This window comes from Furipterus horrens, unplaced genomic scaffold, assembly GCF_987537825.1.
Source record: "Furipterus horrens unplaced genomic scaffold, mFurHor1.1.pri manual_scaffold_5, whole genome shotgun sequence".
Taxonomy (NCBI): Eukaryota; Metazoa; Chordata; class Mammalia; order Chiroptera; family Furipteridae; genus Furipterus; species Furipterus horrens.
This window is the reverse complement of record NW_028327175.1, coordinates 117,246,060-117,258,434: the sequence shown is the minus strand read 5'-3', so window position 1 is coordinate 117,258,434 and position 12,375 is coordinate 117,246,060. Positions and strand designations below refer to the sequence as shown.

The following is a 12,375-nucleotide window of genomic DNA, read 5'->3' as shown; positions in this document are numbered from 1 at the left end:
TGGTCGAAACCCCTTCCCTCCTTCTCAGTACATATTAATACTCCTAGTAATACCACTTTAGGAAATATAGATTCCTAAGAAGTATAGGGTGTTTCAGCTGGCTACCCTCTATACTCATTTTTTCTAGAAACAGTAATTTCCAACAGCACACACCCTAACTTCACCCATGTGCTGCTTCCCCCTGGATTTATCTCCCCCGTGCTTTCCACATGACCACTCCAAAGTCACATACATCCTCTCTCATGCTGAGCCAGTCCCTCAAATCCTGCCCTGCTCTCCTTCCATCTTCATGCAGTCTCCTACCCAACATGACTTCCTGGAAGACACTGCCCACCATGACTCCTTGCCTCGGGCTCCTCTCCGCCCATGCAAAAGGTGAAGCCACAAAAACTCATAAGGAAAATGTCACAGTGTAGAAGCTCTTCTCATCACCAAGATGGAAAACAAAATAAAAACACAACCAGGCTAGACTTTGTAAGAATTTTCAACTTCCATACAAAAACATATATAGGCTGACGAGATAAACTGAAGAAACATGTTTGCAAAATAGAGAAATATTCTTCATGTCAAAGGGTCTTAAAAGTTCATTTTTTAAAAATGCAACACACACAAGAAAAAAAAAAAAGAAGTCTATGGACACGAAGTACCTAGAAAAATAAATACAAGTGGCCAATGAATCTAGAAGACATTTGCTTTGATAAGAATACAAACGCAACTTCACAAGAGCCCATTTTTAGAGTTTAGAGTGCTCAAGGGCAGGCATGACCACTGCAGAAACAGGGCTCTAAAGCCGTGCAACACAAAGCGTGGCCTTCTTCAGGGTGCGCACCTTTGCTCCATCGCCACCCAGGACTCCACCTTAAAAGAAGTATTCAGACAAGACGGAAAAGCTATGTGCCAAGGACAACTTACAACAGCAAAAACTCTGGAACACCTCAAACATCTCACCATGGGGCAGCAGTTATTTAAATGATGGTGAATCCATGTCCGAACGGATGCCAGCATGCCTGGCCTGCTGAATCCCAAGTACAAGGGCTGGAGAGTGCCAAACACACTCACTCCTGGCCTGATGCCTCTAAATACCCACTTCCAGTTGGACCCTTTGAGGGGCCTCACTACAGTGTTAGTGGCAGTTGTGGGAGGCCTGAGGTGGTGCAGAGTCTCACAGGCAGTAGTGATGAAGGCTAGGACGCCTGTTCTGTTTACCACGTCACGCATTCCCATGTATTCCACTCTGCATTTCTAAAGGAAGCACTGCTTTTGCCTATAAATTCTTACCAAGGGTTTCCACTGGCCTGCTTCTCCAATAATAGTTTCTTCTCATCTTCAGAAAACTGTAAGTCCAGTTCAAAAGAATTAGTGTCCAGGTCATGGATATACTGCTCGATGTTGCTGCCTGCTCTCTGTGGCAGACCCGTGTCTGAAGCAGACAGGGAGTGGGAGGAGGATGATGATGACACCTGCATGCAGCCAAACTGGCTCAGGAGATTGTCGTACTGCACAGAGAAGAGGGAAAAGTGAGAATAGTGCTATAATTTTCCCTAGCGTCCAAAGATACAGACACACTCTGACCTACCCTATACCAGCAAGCTCACAGCCTGAAGGCCCCAAAGCCCAGGTGGGAAATAAGCCTCTAAGCCGCAGCACAGCTCTGCTTCTCCTGGTATGTGGGCAGCTCCGATTTCTCCCCCACTGGATGGCTGGCCACCGAACCAAGGCAGGGCTGGATCCTGCCTGGCCTGGGTCCCCCTTCTGAAGGGAACATCAGAAGATGCTTGCCCCAGAGAGTGGCTAACCCTCAATCTTCATCTCTAGGAAGGGAAAACTTCTGCAAGCCCCCAAACTGTCCCCAACTAGAGGGGGTCAGGAAGCCTTCTGGGAAGAGGAGGAATGGGCACCCAGGGCTATGAAGGACCCACCCTTCCAGGTGCAAAGGCTCAGTGGCAAGACCCTGGGAGCTCAGAGCCCTCCTGCTTTGACCTCGTGGTCCTATGTCTGAGTCTGTGGCTGTCACTACATATTCCAATTTGACTGTGTTCAATTTTTTGAAAAACTACTCCTTTCAATCTCAGCAAATTAATTAAGGTTGATATAGACAAAGTTGCCTGCTATTCTGCAGAAAGCTACAAACCACTGGTGACACAGAAAATGGAATGACTCACAAACGTGCCAAAGAGGCATTCCTGGGCTGCTGGATGGGCCAGAGCCACAGCAGAGACCTGGGGAGAACCAGTCACCATTCAGCCTGCCCCGCCCTGGCTAACAGAGGAAAAGGAAAGATGCTACCAGTAACAGGCAAGATGAGAGTGCAATGTGTCCTTCCAAGTCCACTGTGCCTCCAGAAGGGCGGCTCCCCCCTGCAGACCCTGCGCCACCCCCCCCCCCATCGTATTGCCCGAGAAGCCTCCTCCTATGGGCTCACACAGCTCAGACAGCAGCCTCAGTCCTGCCTCATTGGCCCCCAGGTGGGAGTGACCCCAGGGCACTCCTGTGACCCCTCCATTTAAGGCCTGGTATATTCTCCACTTCCTGTCTGAAAACTCCCAGGCCAAGGCCACCTCTGGATGGTGTCTTGCAGTTTACATAGGCTTCCACAGCCTCTCTGGGTGTCTCAATGAGCTTTGTGAAGCCAATGAGACTGTTACCATCATCCCCATTTCTGAAACAGGGAAATGAGGCTTGGAACACAACCCAATGGCCAACACCAGATTCAGAACTAGTCCTCTGTGTCTTTTCAATGCAGTGACTGCCTCACTCCCAAGGCAGAACTGCTGGATGACCACCATGACCACTGCTTGCTGGGTGAGTCCCATCTTGGGGTTTCCATTGTACTGTTCCCCAGAGAAAGCTCTGGATGCTCTATCTCTGCACTCTACTCTTCTCCCCTTAGCAGCACCTAGTGCAGACCAGCAGCACAAAACCCCAAACCCAGAAAGGACACGTGACAAAGGATGACGCTGGGCTGAAGTGGAAGCGCTCACCAAGGCACAGCAAGGGAACACAGGACTGTGCTGAGCACTGAACCTTTCTTCCGGAGCGCCACACTGGGCCCAGCCCACGTGGAGCCCAGACGCAAGCATCACCATAAGCTACCAGCATGGGGTTAGGAACACAGGTGAGAATAGAGTGCCTGCTCTCTTCATTCCCTGAATAAAGACACTTACTGCTCCTCGCATCCAGAGGGAAATCCCTTCTCCTGAAAAGGACACCAGACTCTCCTGGAGTCTCATGGATGGTGAGATTGTCCCCTCCATGACACAATGTCAACCCTTGCAGGAAGGAAGGGAGTGTCCCCTTGAGCAGGTTTCCTCTGTATCTGATAACTTTCCAGGTCAAAGTCTTTTTCAAAGCTCACTAAACAGTCCAAATATGAAGTGCGGTGTAGGGAAATCAGCCCAAATACATTCCAAGGCTTTCAAACAACACAGCTTTCAAAGTTGAGGATAAGCCATCTAACAAAAAGTAAGCTGCTGACACGTGTAGCCAATTTTAGATGGCAACACTTGAAAACTGAGAAGCCAGAGCTCTCACCATGACGAAGGCAATGAAACAGCAGACAGAGGGCCTGAAAAAGACACTCAAGTGTGTGTACCACACATACACACACACACACACACACACACACACACACGCACGCGCGCTACATGAAGCCAAGCTCCCCAGGCACTGAGAGCCGAGACAACTGGGGTCTAGTTAGTTCCGTCAGAGCTCAGCCAGCAGAGTACACTGCTTTCCTGGGACCTCCCTGCCAGAGGCACTGGAAACACGGACATGCTCCTGCTGGCTGTGACTTAGGTAGGACAAGAGAGCTGGTGAGGAAGACCTGGGGCTGAGCCCTCTGCAGTCTGCGCACACACAGGCCGCTGACAGCCACGGCCACTGCAGTGCAGAGGCACGCCAGTCTCCCTCAATCTGGGCACAAAGGCTATTTTAGGACAAGTGAAGGGGGATGTGTTGCTTTCGACAATAGGTAGGAAATATAAGAAGCTCTTGATCTCAGAGAGGTAATACCAGTAATAATTTTAACTCTCAGATGAAGTCTAGAATCCCCATATCAACTAAATAGGAATGCTACACATAACTGGTTAGAATAACCCACAGTGACAGAACTCAAACCAGAAAAATGCACTATCAGTGATAATGAAAACACCTGAAAGTCGGAGGTGGTGGGTGCCCTGCAGCTCCTGACTGCTCTGCCCACTCTCACATGCTTTACATCTTCCATAAGAGAAATTTGCAGAACAAAGTGTACTTAGCCCCTACTTGTGAGATTAAGCCAGTGACTACACCTTCCCACACATGCCCAGGGGCTGTACCCCTTGGGCTTTGTACCACAGTCTGCGCTTCTACCAGGTGCTAAAAGCTGACGTTGGACAGTGTCCATCCTCAATGCCACGTCCCCAAAAGTTCCAAGCAGCAGCATACCAGGCTTCTCTTGGAAAGATCAGAAGTGTTCCAGAATGTCTTTAGACACATGATTATAAAGGTACCAGCCAAGAGCATAAGGTAGATAGATGCCACCAGGAGACTCATTACCCAGGAGCCCAGAGGGGAAAAGAGAGGATGGAAGGCGCTGCTCCCACTAGCTCCAGACTCCTCCACCCAATGTCTAGCTCTGGTTCAATTCCTATGGGTAAAAATTAACTAGAAAAAACTAGATAAAGGGACTCAACTACCGCAGGGCTTGGTGACCTGCACTCGGGCCAGAGGTGCAGACAAAAGCCTCCTTGGGCCCAGTCTTGATGAGAGACTTAGACTGGGGCTGCAGAGTATTCAATCACCACCAGATCTATGCCGGCTTCCCCTTGAGCCATTCATCCCCTGAATCAAAGTCCTGTAGCCCACGGGCACAAACTTCCTATGCACAGAGGAACCATTTTCACAAAGCATGATACGCAAAACTCATCTCTGCCTGTGCTACTCCCGACACACATGAGCCAGCTTACATTTCCGTAGCAGTCTTCGTCATCTTCTGACATGGCTGGTAAGTAAGCTGTGAGTTTCGGAGGCGTCTGATGGTGCAGATTCTCCCACGTGATGGACTCAAAGAATGGATGAGCTTTCAGTGGGCTGTACCCTTCCATTTCTTCACAGCCTAATCGCTTTGTGGCATCTAAAACCTTAAATGAAAGTCGAGACAAGTCAGTGCCAGGATTAAAGAGTAATTCTGATAAAAATTCCTTTTGAGTAGTTCTTTTTAATTCCCAGTATCTCCTAGAATTGGAAAGGGCCAATGGCCCATCCCACCTAGTCCCACCTTGGGCCGGGGACAGAATGAGTTACCCTCCGGGGTTCCTTTTACTACTCTCTCAAGTTTCTGCTCCTTTCCCTCTCACAGGTAAAAAGGAATCACAACCTCAAAATTTAATATATAACAGCAAGTATTATTTTAAAATATACAGCTGAAAATCCTAAAACAAGAAAAAATGAACTGGCTTTAATAACAAAGACAACCAAGAATTTGCCTGGATGATAAGCTATCACAGACGGGAAGCAAAGAGCCTGTGTCTCCCAACAGTGCTTGATCTCACAGGGCCCCACAATTGCCTCCTCCAGGATTTGGTTGTTTCCCCCAACCCCGAAAAGATCAAGTGCACCCTCCCACTGAGGGGACAGACATAGGAAGGACAGGCAAGAAGAGACAGACTATAGCGTTCTCCCACGGCTGAGGCAGGACTGACCCTGTTACCCCAAGATTAAATTAAGGGACAGTCTAGAGCCCAAGTAGCCCACAGGTAGGGGCAGTGTAATTTCTAGAACCTAAGAAGACACATCTTTTCTGGGTAAATCTGTTTATCTTTGCTATATATCCTGGGTTGATCTTGAAAACCTCATGTAGCTGACTCTAGAGTTGGTATCCACTGGTGTCACTAAGTAGGATTTACAGTCATCTGCTGTTGTAATACACCACTTGCTCCATCATCAAGAAACTTAAAATGCTATACATGTTTATGAGCAAATGCAAAATGATACAGTAATTTCCTGTCTGATTAAGGTCAAGAATCAGGCATTTGCAAATTGGAAAGGGCTTATGATGAGATGAGACGGGGGATACAAATCTATCAACAATCACTATCAACCCTAAAACAGCCTTTTATTAACAGGAAAGCCCCTCTGACCAGATTCAGAGGGACTCAGTATGGCTATTCAGAATATCTTACCAGAAGGAAATTAAAAATATTTACCAAAAGTTTTTCCACAAGGTCTCTTGCCTTAGGGAAGAATTTTTCAGGAAAGTCATACTCCAACTTAATGATCTTCTGAAATATAAGATATTCATTTCTGTAAAATAAGAGAAACCGTTATTCTGGGCAAGGTCACATAAACCTCTCAGAACAGAGCTATACCTTTCCTGGGACAGTGGTCTCCCTCTCTCCCCACAGAACCATTGTCTTCATTAAAGAATCATTGTAGAAGTCCTCCCACCTTGGCCCTTCCCCCTCCCACTTCTCTGGCTGCTCCAATAGGCAGATGTGTGAGGGTCAGGGGTGGACAGAATGTAGCAGGTTGGAGGGTTTGCAGGGAGGGGAGGGGGGTGTCACTTACCCAGCTCGGAATGGTGGCAGTCCTGCTACAAGCTGGTATATTATACATCCAAGAGCCCAAAGATCTGAACTTTGAGGGAAAAAACAAAGAGTAACATTTGTAAAATTTCAGTGACATGTAGTTCCCTTCCATCCCCTCTGTTCATACCACCCTATCTCAATCTCCAACCTACTGTTTTCCTTTAAAACCAGGTCAGTGTGAGGGTGGGACCCTGCTCCAGGCCATTCTCAAAGGGAAACCTGGGCCCAGAGGATCCTGCCCACACCTTCTTCCAGTGCCAGGGGTTAGGGAATGGGGACTGCTGAGATTCTCTCATAACTCACTCAGTGTTTATCCCTAGGACACAGACACAAGCTCACATACACCAAGGAGACAAATGAGACAATGTATAGGATGTACACAAAGTAAGCTTTCTCTTTCCCTTCCTTGGACTGGGCAGTGCAAACCCCTGCCTTTTCTTTATAAACATTTTAATTATATGTTTCAAAAGAAATATACTGTGGTTCTAAATTGCCCTAAGTCATTTCCAGAACCAGCTGGCAAGAATACTAGGGGTGAGGCTGGGGCTCTCCTTGCCCTGGATGTCACCTCCCTTCGCACCTGCACTTGCCCATTCTCTGTCCCCTCAGTGCCACCACAGAGCTCACAGATGACATCTGCTGTGCATATTTGATTTCCTCAGTAGGTGTTGCATTCTATTTCCAGCTCGGCCCTAGGAAAGATCAAGATGCTCCTTGCCCTGCTCCCTAGGCCCCAGCCCTAAATGTCTGTAGAGCTCAGGCATGGCTGGATATAGTCAGTTTCTGAAAGAGGCCACAGCCTGGTATCTGGAAAATGAACTCAGAGGGCATGGGTGAAGACAACAGGCCAACTGCAGTCCCACAGATGAGGCTCTTGCTGAGTTAGAAATGTAACATCAGAAATTTGAGCCACAACACACAGATGGAGTGAAGGGCATTTAAAAAGTGAATCTACATTCTACACAGCAACTAGTTTTTATGCTTGATTTTCTGTACTGTTTAGTCTAATTAAAATAATAAATAAAGACTTTCGGCCAAGATGGAGGCCTAGACTGACACGCTCTGTCTCCCTCCACAACTAAGGACTACAACTACCGCAAAACCAGAAATAACCAGAAGTTCCAGAAAATAAAGCTACATAGAAGTCCTACATATGAAGTTATAAACAAGTGGTGCTCATCTGGACAGGTAGGAGGGGCGAAGGTGGAGCAGAGAGGTCAAGCTGTGCGGGCGGGGACAGCTGTGGCAGACGGGTGGTGGGACAGCGGTAAGCACAGATGCCCGTATTTAAGGGGAGGTGAGAAGTGCCTGGGAGCACCCTCGGCTGCAGACCCAACCCAACAGCTCGCGATTCCAATGCCGGGAAAGGCAGACCCCCATTGCCTCGGACTGAGGCCCAGAGGGTGTGGGGACAGAGGAGGAGGCTCCCGGTCTCTCAGTGGAGAAGGAATGGCAGGAATCCATCTTGGACCCCTGCCCCCACGCAAAGCGCCACAGTATGATGAGAAGGGTCGCCTGGTAGTGACGAGTGCACAGGGCTCCACACCCTATAGCGTAGGAGGTGTGACAGCCCTGACCAGGAAGCAAAAAACTGCCAGGATGGCAGGGATAATGATAGAGATCCCAATCATGCAGCTGACCAAAAAGCAAATACATGAATTAACGAACGAACAGATAGATAACCTTTCTGAGGCTCAGTTCAGAGCTATAGTTATAAGACAGCTTACAGAAATAACAGCGGGACTTAAACAAGACTGGGAAGGAATGAAGGCTAGTCCTGCTGAAATGAATGAAAACACTTACGAAACAAGTGGTGAGGGAAGGAAAACCAGGGATCAAATCAATAAATCGGAACATAGGGAAGGAACAAACAGTCAACCAGTACAGAAAGAGGAAACAAAAACTGAGGAAAATGAGAAGCTCAGAAACCTCTGGGACAACTATAAGAGAGCGAACATCCAAATTATAGGATTGCCAGAAGGTGAAGAAGAGGAACTAGAAATTGAAAAATTATGTGAAAAAATAATGAAGCAGAATTTACCTAACTTGGGGAAGGAAATAGACTTACAGGTCCAGGAAGCACAGAGAGTTTCAAATAAACTGGACCCAGGGAGAACCACACCAAGACACATTATAATCAAAATGTCAAAAATTAAAGATAAGAGAAAATCTTAAAAGCAGCAAGAGAGAAGAGAATTATGTACAAAGGGGTCCCAATTAGACTCTCAGCTGACTTCTCAAAGGAAACTCCGCAGGCAAGAAGGGACTGGCAAGAAATATTCAAAGTAATGAAAAGCAAAAACCTACAACCACGATTACTCTTATCCAGCAAAGCTGTCATTCAGAATAGAAGGGCAGAGAAAGTGTTTCCAGGGCAAAGTAAAACTGAAGGAGTTCATCAGATCCAAACCACTGTTATATGAAATGTTAAAGGGACTTGTTTCGGAGGAAGAGGATCAAAGCTATGAAAACTGCATGACAACAACCAACCACAGAAACTAGGGAACCGAAACAAAGGCAAACTAAGTAGGCAATGAGAGTGAGAAAAGAACTATAGGTATGAGGAACATACTTGGGGTGGGGGTCAGCAGGGAAGGGGAAGGGGGAAAGGGAGGAAAATGGTACAGGAATTAAGAAGCATAGTAGGAGGGAGTGGAGTAGACAGGAAGAGGTTGAGAAGAACTATATGCACAACCAATGCGCATGGACTAAGGGGGAGACGACTGGAGGGAGGGGGTCACTGGGTGGAGGGGAGAAGAGGGAAAAGAAATCAGGACAACTGTAACAGCATACTCAATAAAAGATATTAAAATAAATTTTAAAAAATAAGTAAAAATGAATAAGTAAATAAATAAGTTACACGAGAAAAACACCTACAGCAAAGCACTGGCTGTTCTGTGTGGATGCAGCCAGAGAGGCTGGGCAGGGCTGTGGCGTGGGGCTGCCTCTGCTGCTTTACAAGGCCTTCTCCAGGGAGGAGTGCCAGGAGACCTGCTTTGGGGTAACTTTTTACCTCGTGAATTATCTGAATGCTTTACCATAGTGGGTATCTTATCATTTAAAATGTTTTTTAATATAATAAAAACTAAAGGGGGGGCAGTATAACATTTTTAAAAACCAGTATGCAGCAATGATTTTTAAAGTGTTCAGTTAGGTCAAGTCATTCTACTTCTTGAGATTCAGCAGAGGAACAGAGGGCAGGCTTGGGGCAGCCCTGGCGCTGTCAGGGAGAGATCCCATTTCTCCCACTGAATAAGCAGGAGTGCCATTCTGCCCCACAGCACAGAATATGCAGCACACAGCAGGCATGCCTGATTGTGCCGAATAAATAAAACCACTTCAACGTCCAATGACAAAAAAAGTTTTATAAACAACAGCAAATCATACGCTATAAAACAACACTGCTGTTAAAGATGACTAAATAATTTTAGTGACATGGGGAAATGTTCATTATATAATCACAAAAATTATATATTTAGTAATTAGATAATAACCATTATATATTTGGTGGTTATCAAATAACTGTTCGAAACTGGCTATTCAGGATGACCCCAAGTTGCATAAACATTACATAAACATATAAAACCCATCAACCCTGGCTGCTGTGGCTCAGTGGATTGAGCGTCGGCCTGCGAACCAAGTGTTACTGGTTCGATTCCCAGTCAGGGCACATGCCTGGGTTGCACGCCAGGTCCCCAGTTGGGGGCGCGTGAGAGGCAACCGCACAGTGATGTTTCTCTCCCTCTCTTTCTCCTTTCCCCTCTCTCTAAAAACAGATAAATAAAGTAAAAATAAAAATAAAATAAAGTAACTGTTAAAAAAAATTTCATAAAACCCATAGAAAAAAATAACTGGGAAGATATACCAACTCAATATCTGTGACTTTAAGTAGGCTGGAGACTGAATGTTTTCCTGTTTTTATTCTCCATAATTCTAATTCTTTTCAATGAATATCTATCACCTTTAAAAAATTTTTTTACTGATTGTGCTGTTACAGTTGTCCCAAATTTCCCCTTTTGCCCCCATCACCCAGCACCCCCTACTCCCCTCAGACAATCCCCCCACTTTTGTTCATGTCTATGGGCCATGCGTCTAAGTCCCTATGCTGTACTTCACATCCCCGTGGCTATTCAGGGACTGCCAATTTGTACTTCTTAATCCCCTCACCTTTTCACCCATTCCACCACACCCCCTCCCATCTGGCAACCATCAAAACACTCCCCTTATCCATGATTCTGTCTCTGTTCTTCTTGTTTGCTTAGTTTTTTAGATTCAATTGTTGATAGGTATGTGCTTACTGCCATTTTATTATTCATAGTTTTGGTCTTCTTTTTCTTAAATAAGTTCCTCTAACATTTCATATAATAATGGTTGGGTGATGATGAACTCCTTTAGTTTTTGCTTTTTGTTTTGTCTGGGAAGCTCTTTATCTGCCTTAGATTCTAAATGATAGCTTTGCTGGGTAAAGCAATCTTGGCTGTAGGCCCCTGCTTTTCTTGACTTTAACTATTTCTTGTCAGTCCCTTCTAGACCGCAATGTTTCTTTTGCAAAATCAGCTGACAGTCTCATGGGAGCTCCCCTGTAGATAACTACCTGCTTTTTTCTTGCTGCTTTTAAGGTTTCCTCTTTATCTTTAACCTTTGGCATTTTAATTATGATGTGTCTCAGTGTGGACCTGTTTGCATCCATCTTGTTTGGGACTCTGCTTCTGGGACTTGCATATCTATTTCCTTCACCAAATCAGGGAAGTTTTCTTCCATTATTTTTTTCAAGTAGATTTCCAATTTCTTGCCCTTTTTCTTCTTCTTCTGGCACCCCTATAATGCGAATGTTAGAACACTTGAATTATTCCAGAGGCTGCTTACACTATCCTCATTTTTTTTGGATTCTTTTTTCTTCTTGTTGCTCTGCTTGGTGTTTTTTGTTTCCTTATGGTCCAAATTATTGATTTGATTCTCGATTTCATCCGTTCTACTGTAGATTTCCTGTAAACTGTTCATTTTTTTCCTTCACTTCAGCCTGGCTATTTTTTTTATGCTGCTGAAGTACTCACTGAGTTCTTTGAGCATCCTTGTAACCACTGTTTTGAATTCCGCATCTGATAGACTGCTCATCTCAATTTTGTTTAGTTCTTTTTCTGGAGTTTTGTTCTGTTCTTTTTCTTTTTTTCCATTTGGGCCATGTTTCCTGTCTCCTCATTTTGGCAGCCTCCCTGTGTTTGTTTCTATGTAATAGGCAGAGCTGCTATGACTCCCTGTCTTGGTAGCATGGCCTGTAGGGTACAGTCTCCCTTACCACCCAACTGGATACTCGAGGTGAGCCCTCTGTGTGGGCTAAGTATACCCTCCTCTTGGAGTCGAGCCTTGACTGCTGTTGGTAGGTCTATGGTAAGGATTTACCCAGGCTAGTTAGCTGCAGGGACTGGCTGTGACCACTGACCAACAACTTTCACCCTCTGCGAAGGATAGGCTCTGCAGGGGCAGGGTGGTGGTGCTCTGACGTGGTCTGTGGCTTTCCACTGGGTGAGCAGGCTCTGGAGTTTCCCAGGTGGGGCAGGTCAGGGTCAATCACCACCTGTGTTCTATCCAGGGCCACCCAGTGTGAGCTACAAAGCAATTTGCAAATGGCTGCTATTTGTGCTGGGCTTGAAGGTTCCCACGTGGAGCCAAACTGTGATCCAAACCTAGCTGCTGCTAGTGCCAGGCCTGGAACTGCTTAGCCAGAAGTAGGAGGGTTAGGGGCAGGCCAATAAGTTGGGTGGAGCAGAGCCTCAGGTAAATGCAGGGCAGGGCAAACAGACTAAGCCAG

At 46.1% G+C, this 12,375-nt stretch overlaps 1 protein-coding gene across 2 annotated transcripts in view; it reads right to left on the bottom strand.

Moving 5' to 3' along the window:
* Positions 1-12,375, bottom strand: part of PDPK1 (3-phosphoinositide dependent protein kinase 1) — an 81,505-nt gene that overhangs the window by 11,452 nt on the left and 57,678 nt on the right. For both annotated transcript variants that reach the window (XM_090277183.1, XM_090277184.1), the window contains exons 8-11: positions 6,547-6,615; positions 6,186-6,282; positions 4,947-5,120; positions 1,279-1,496 (exon numbers count right to left, since the gene is read on the bottom strand). In XM_090277183.1, the coding sequence (XP_090133309.1) occupies positions 1,279-1,496; positions 4,947-5,120; positions 6,186-6,282; positions 6,547-6,615 (558 nt within the window). The remainder of the gene's footprint in view (positions 1-1,278; positions 1,497-4,946; positions 5,121-6,185; positions 6,283-6,546; positions 6,616-12,375) is intronic.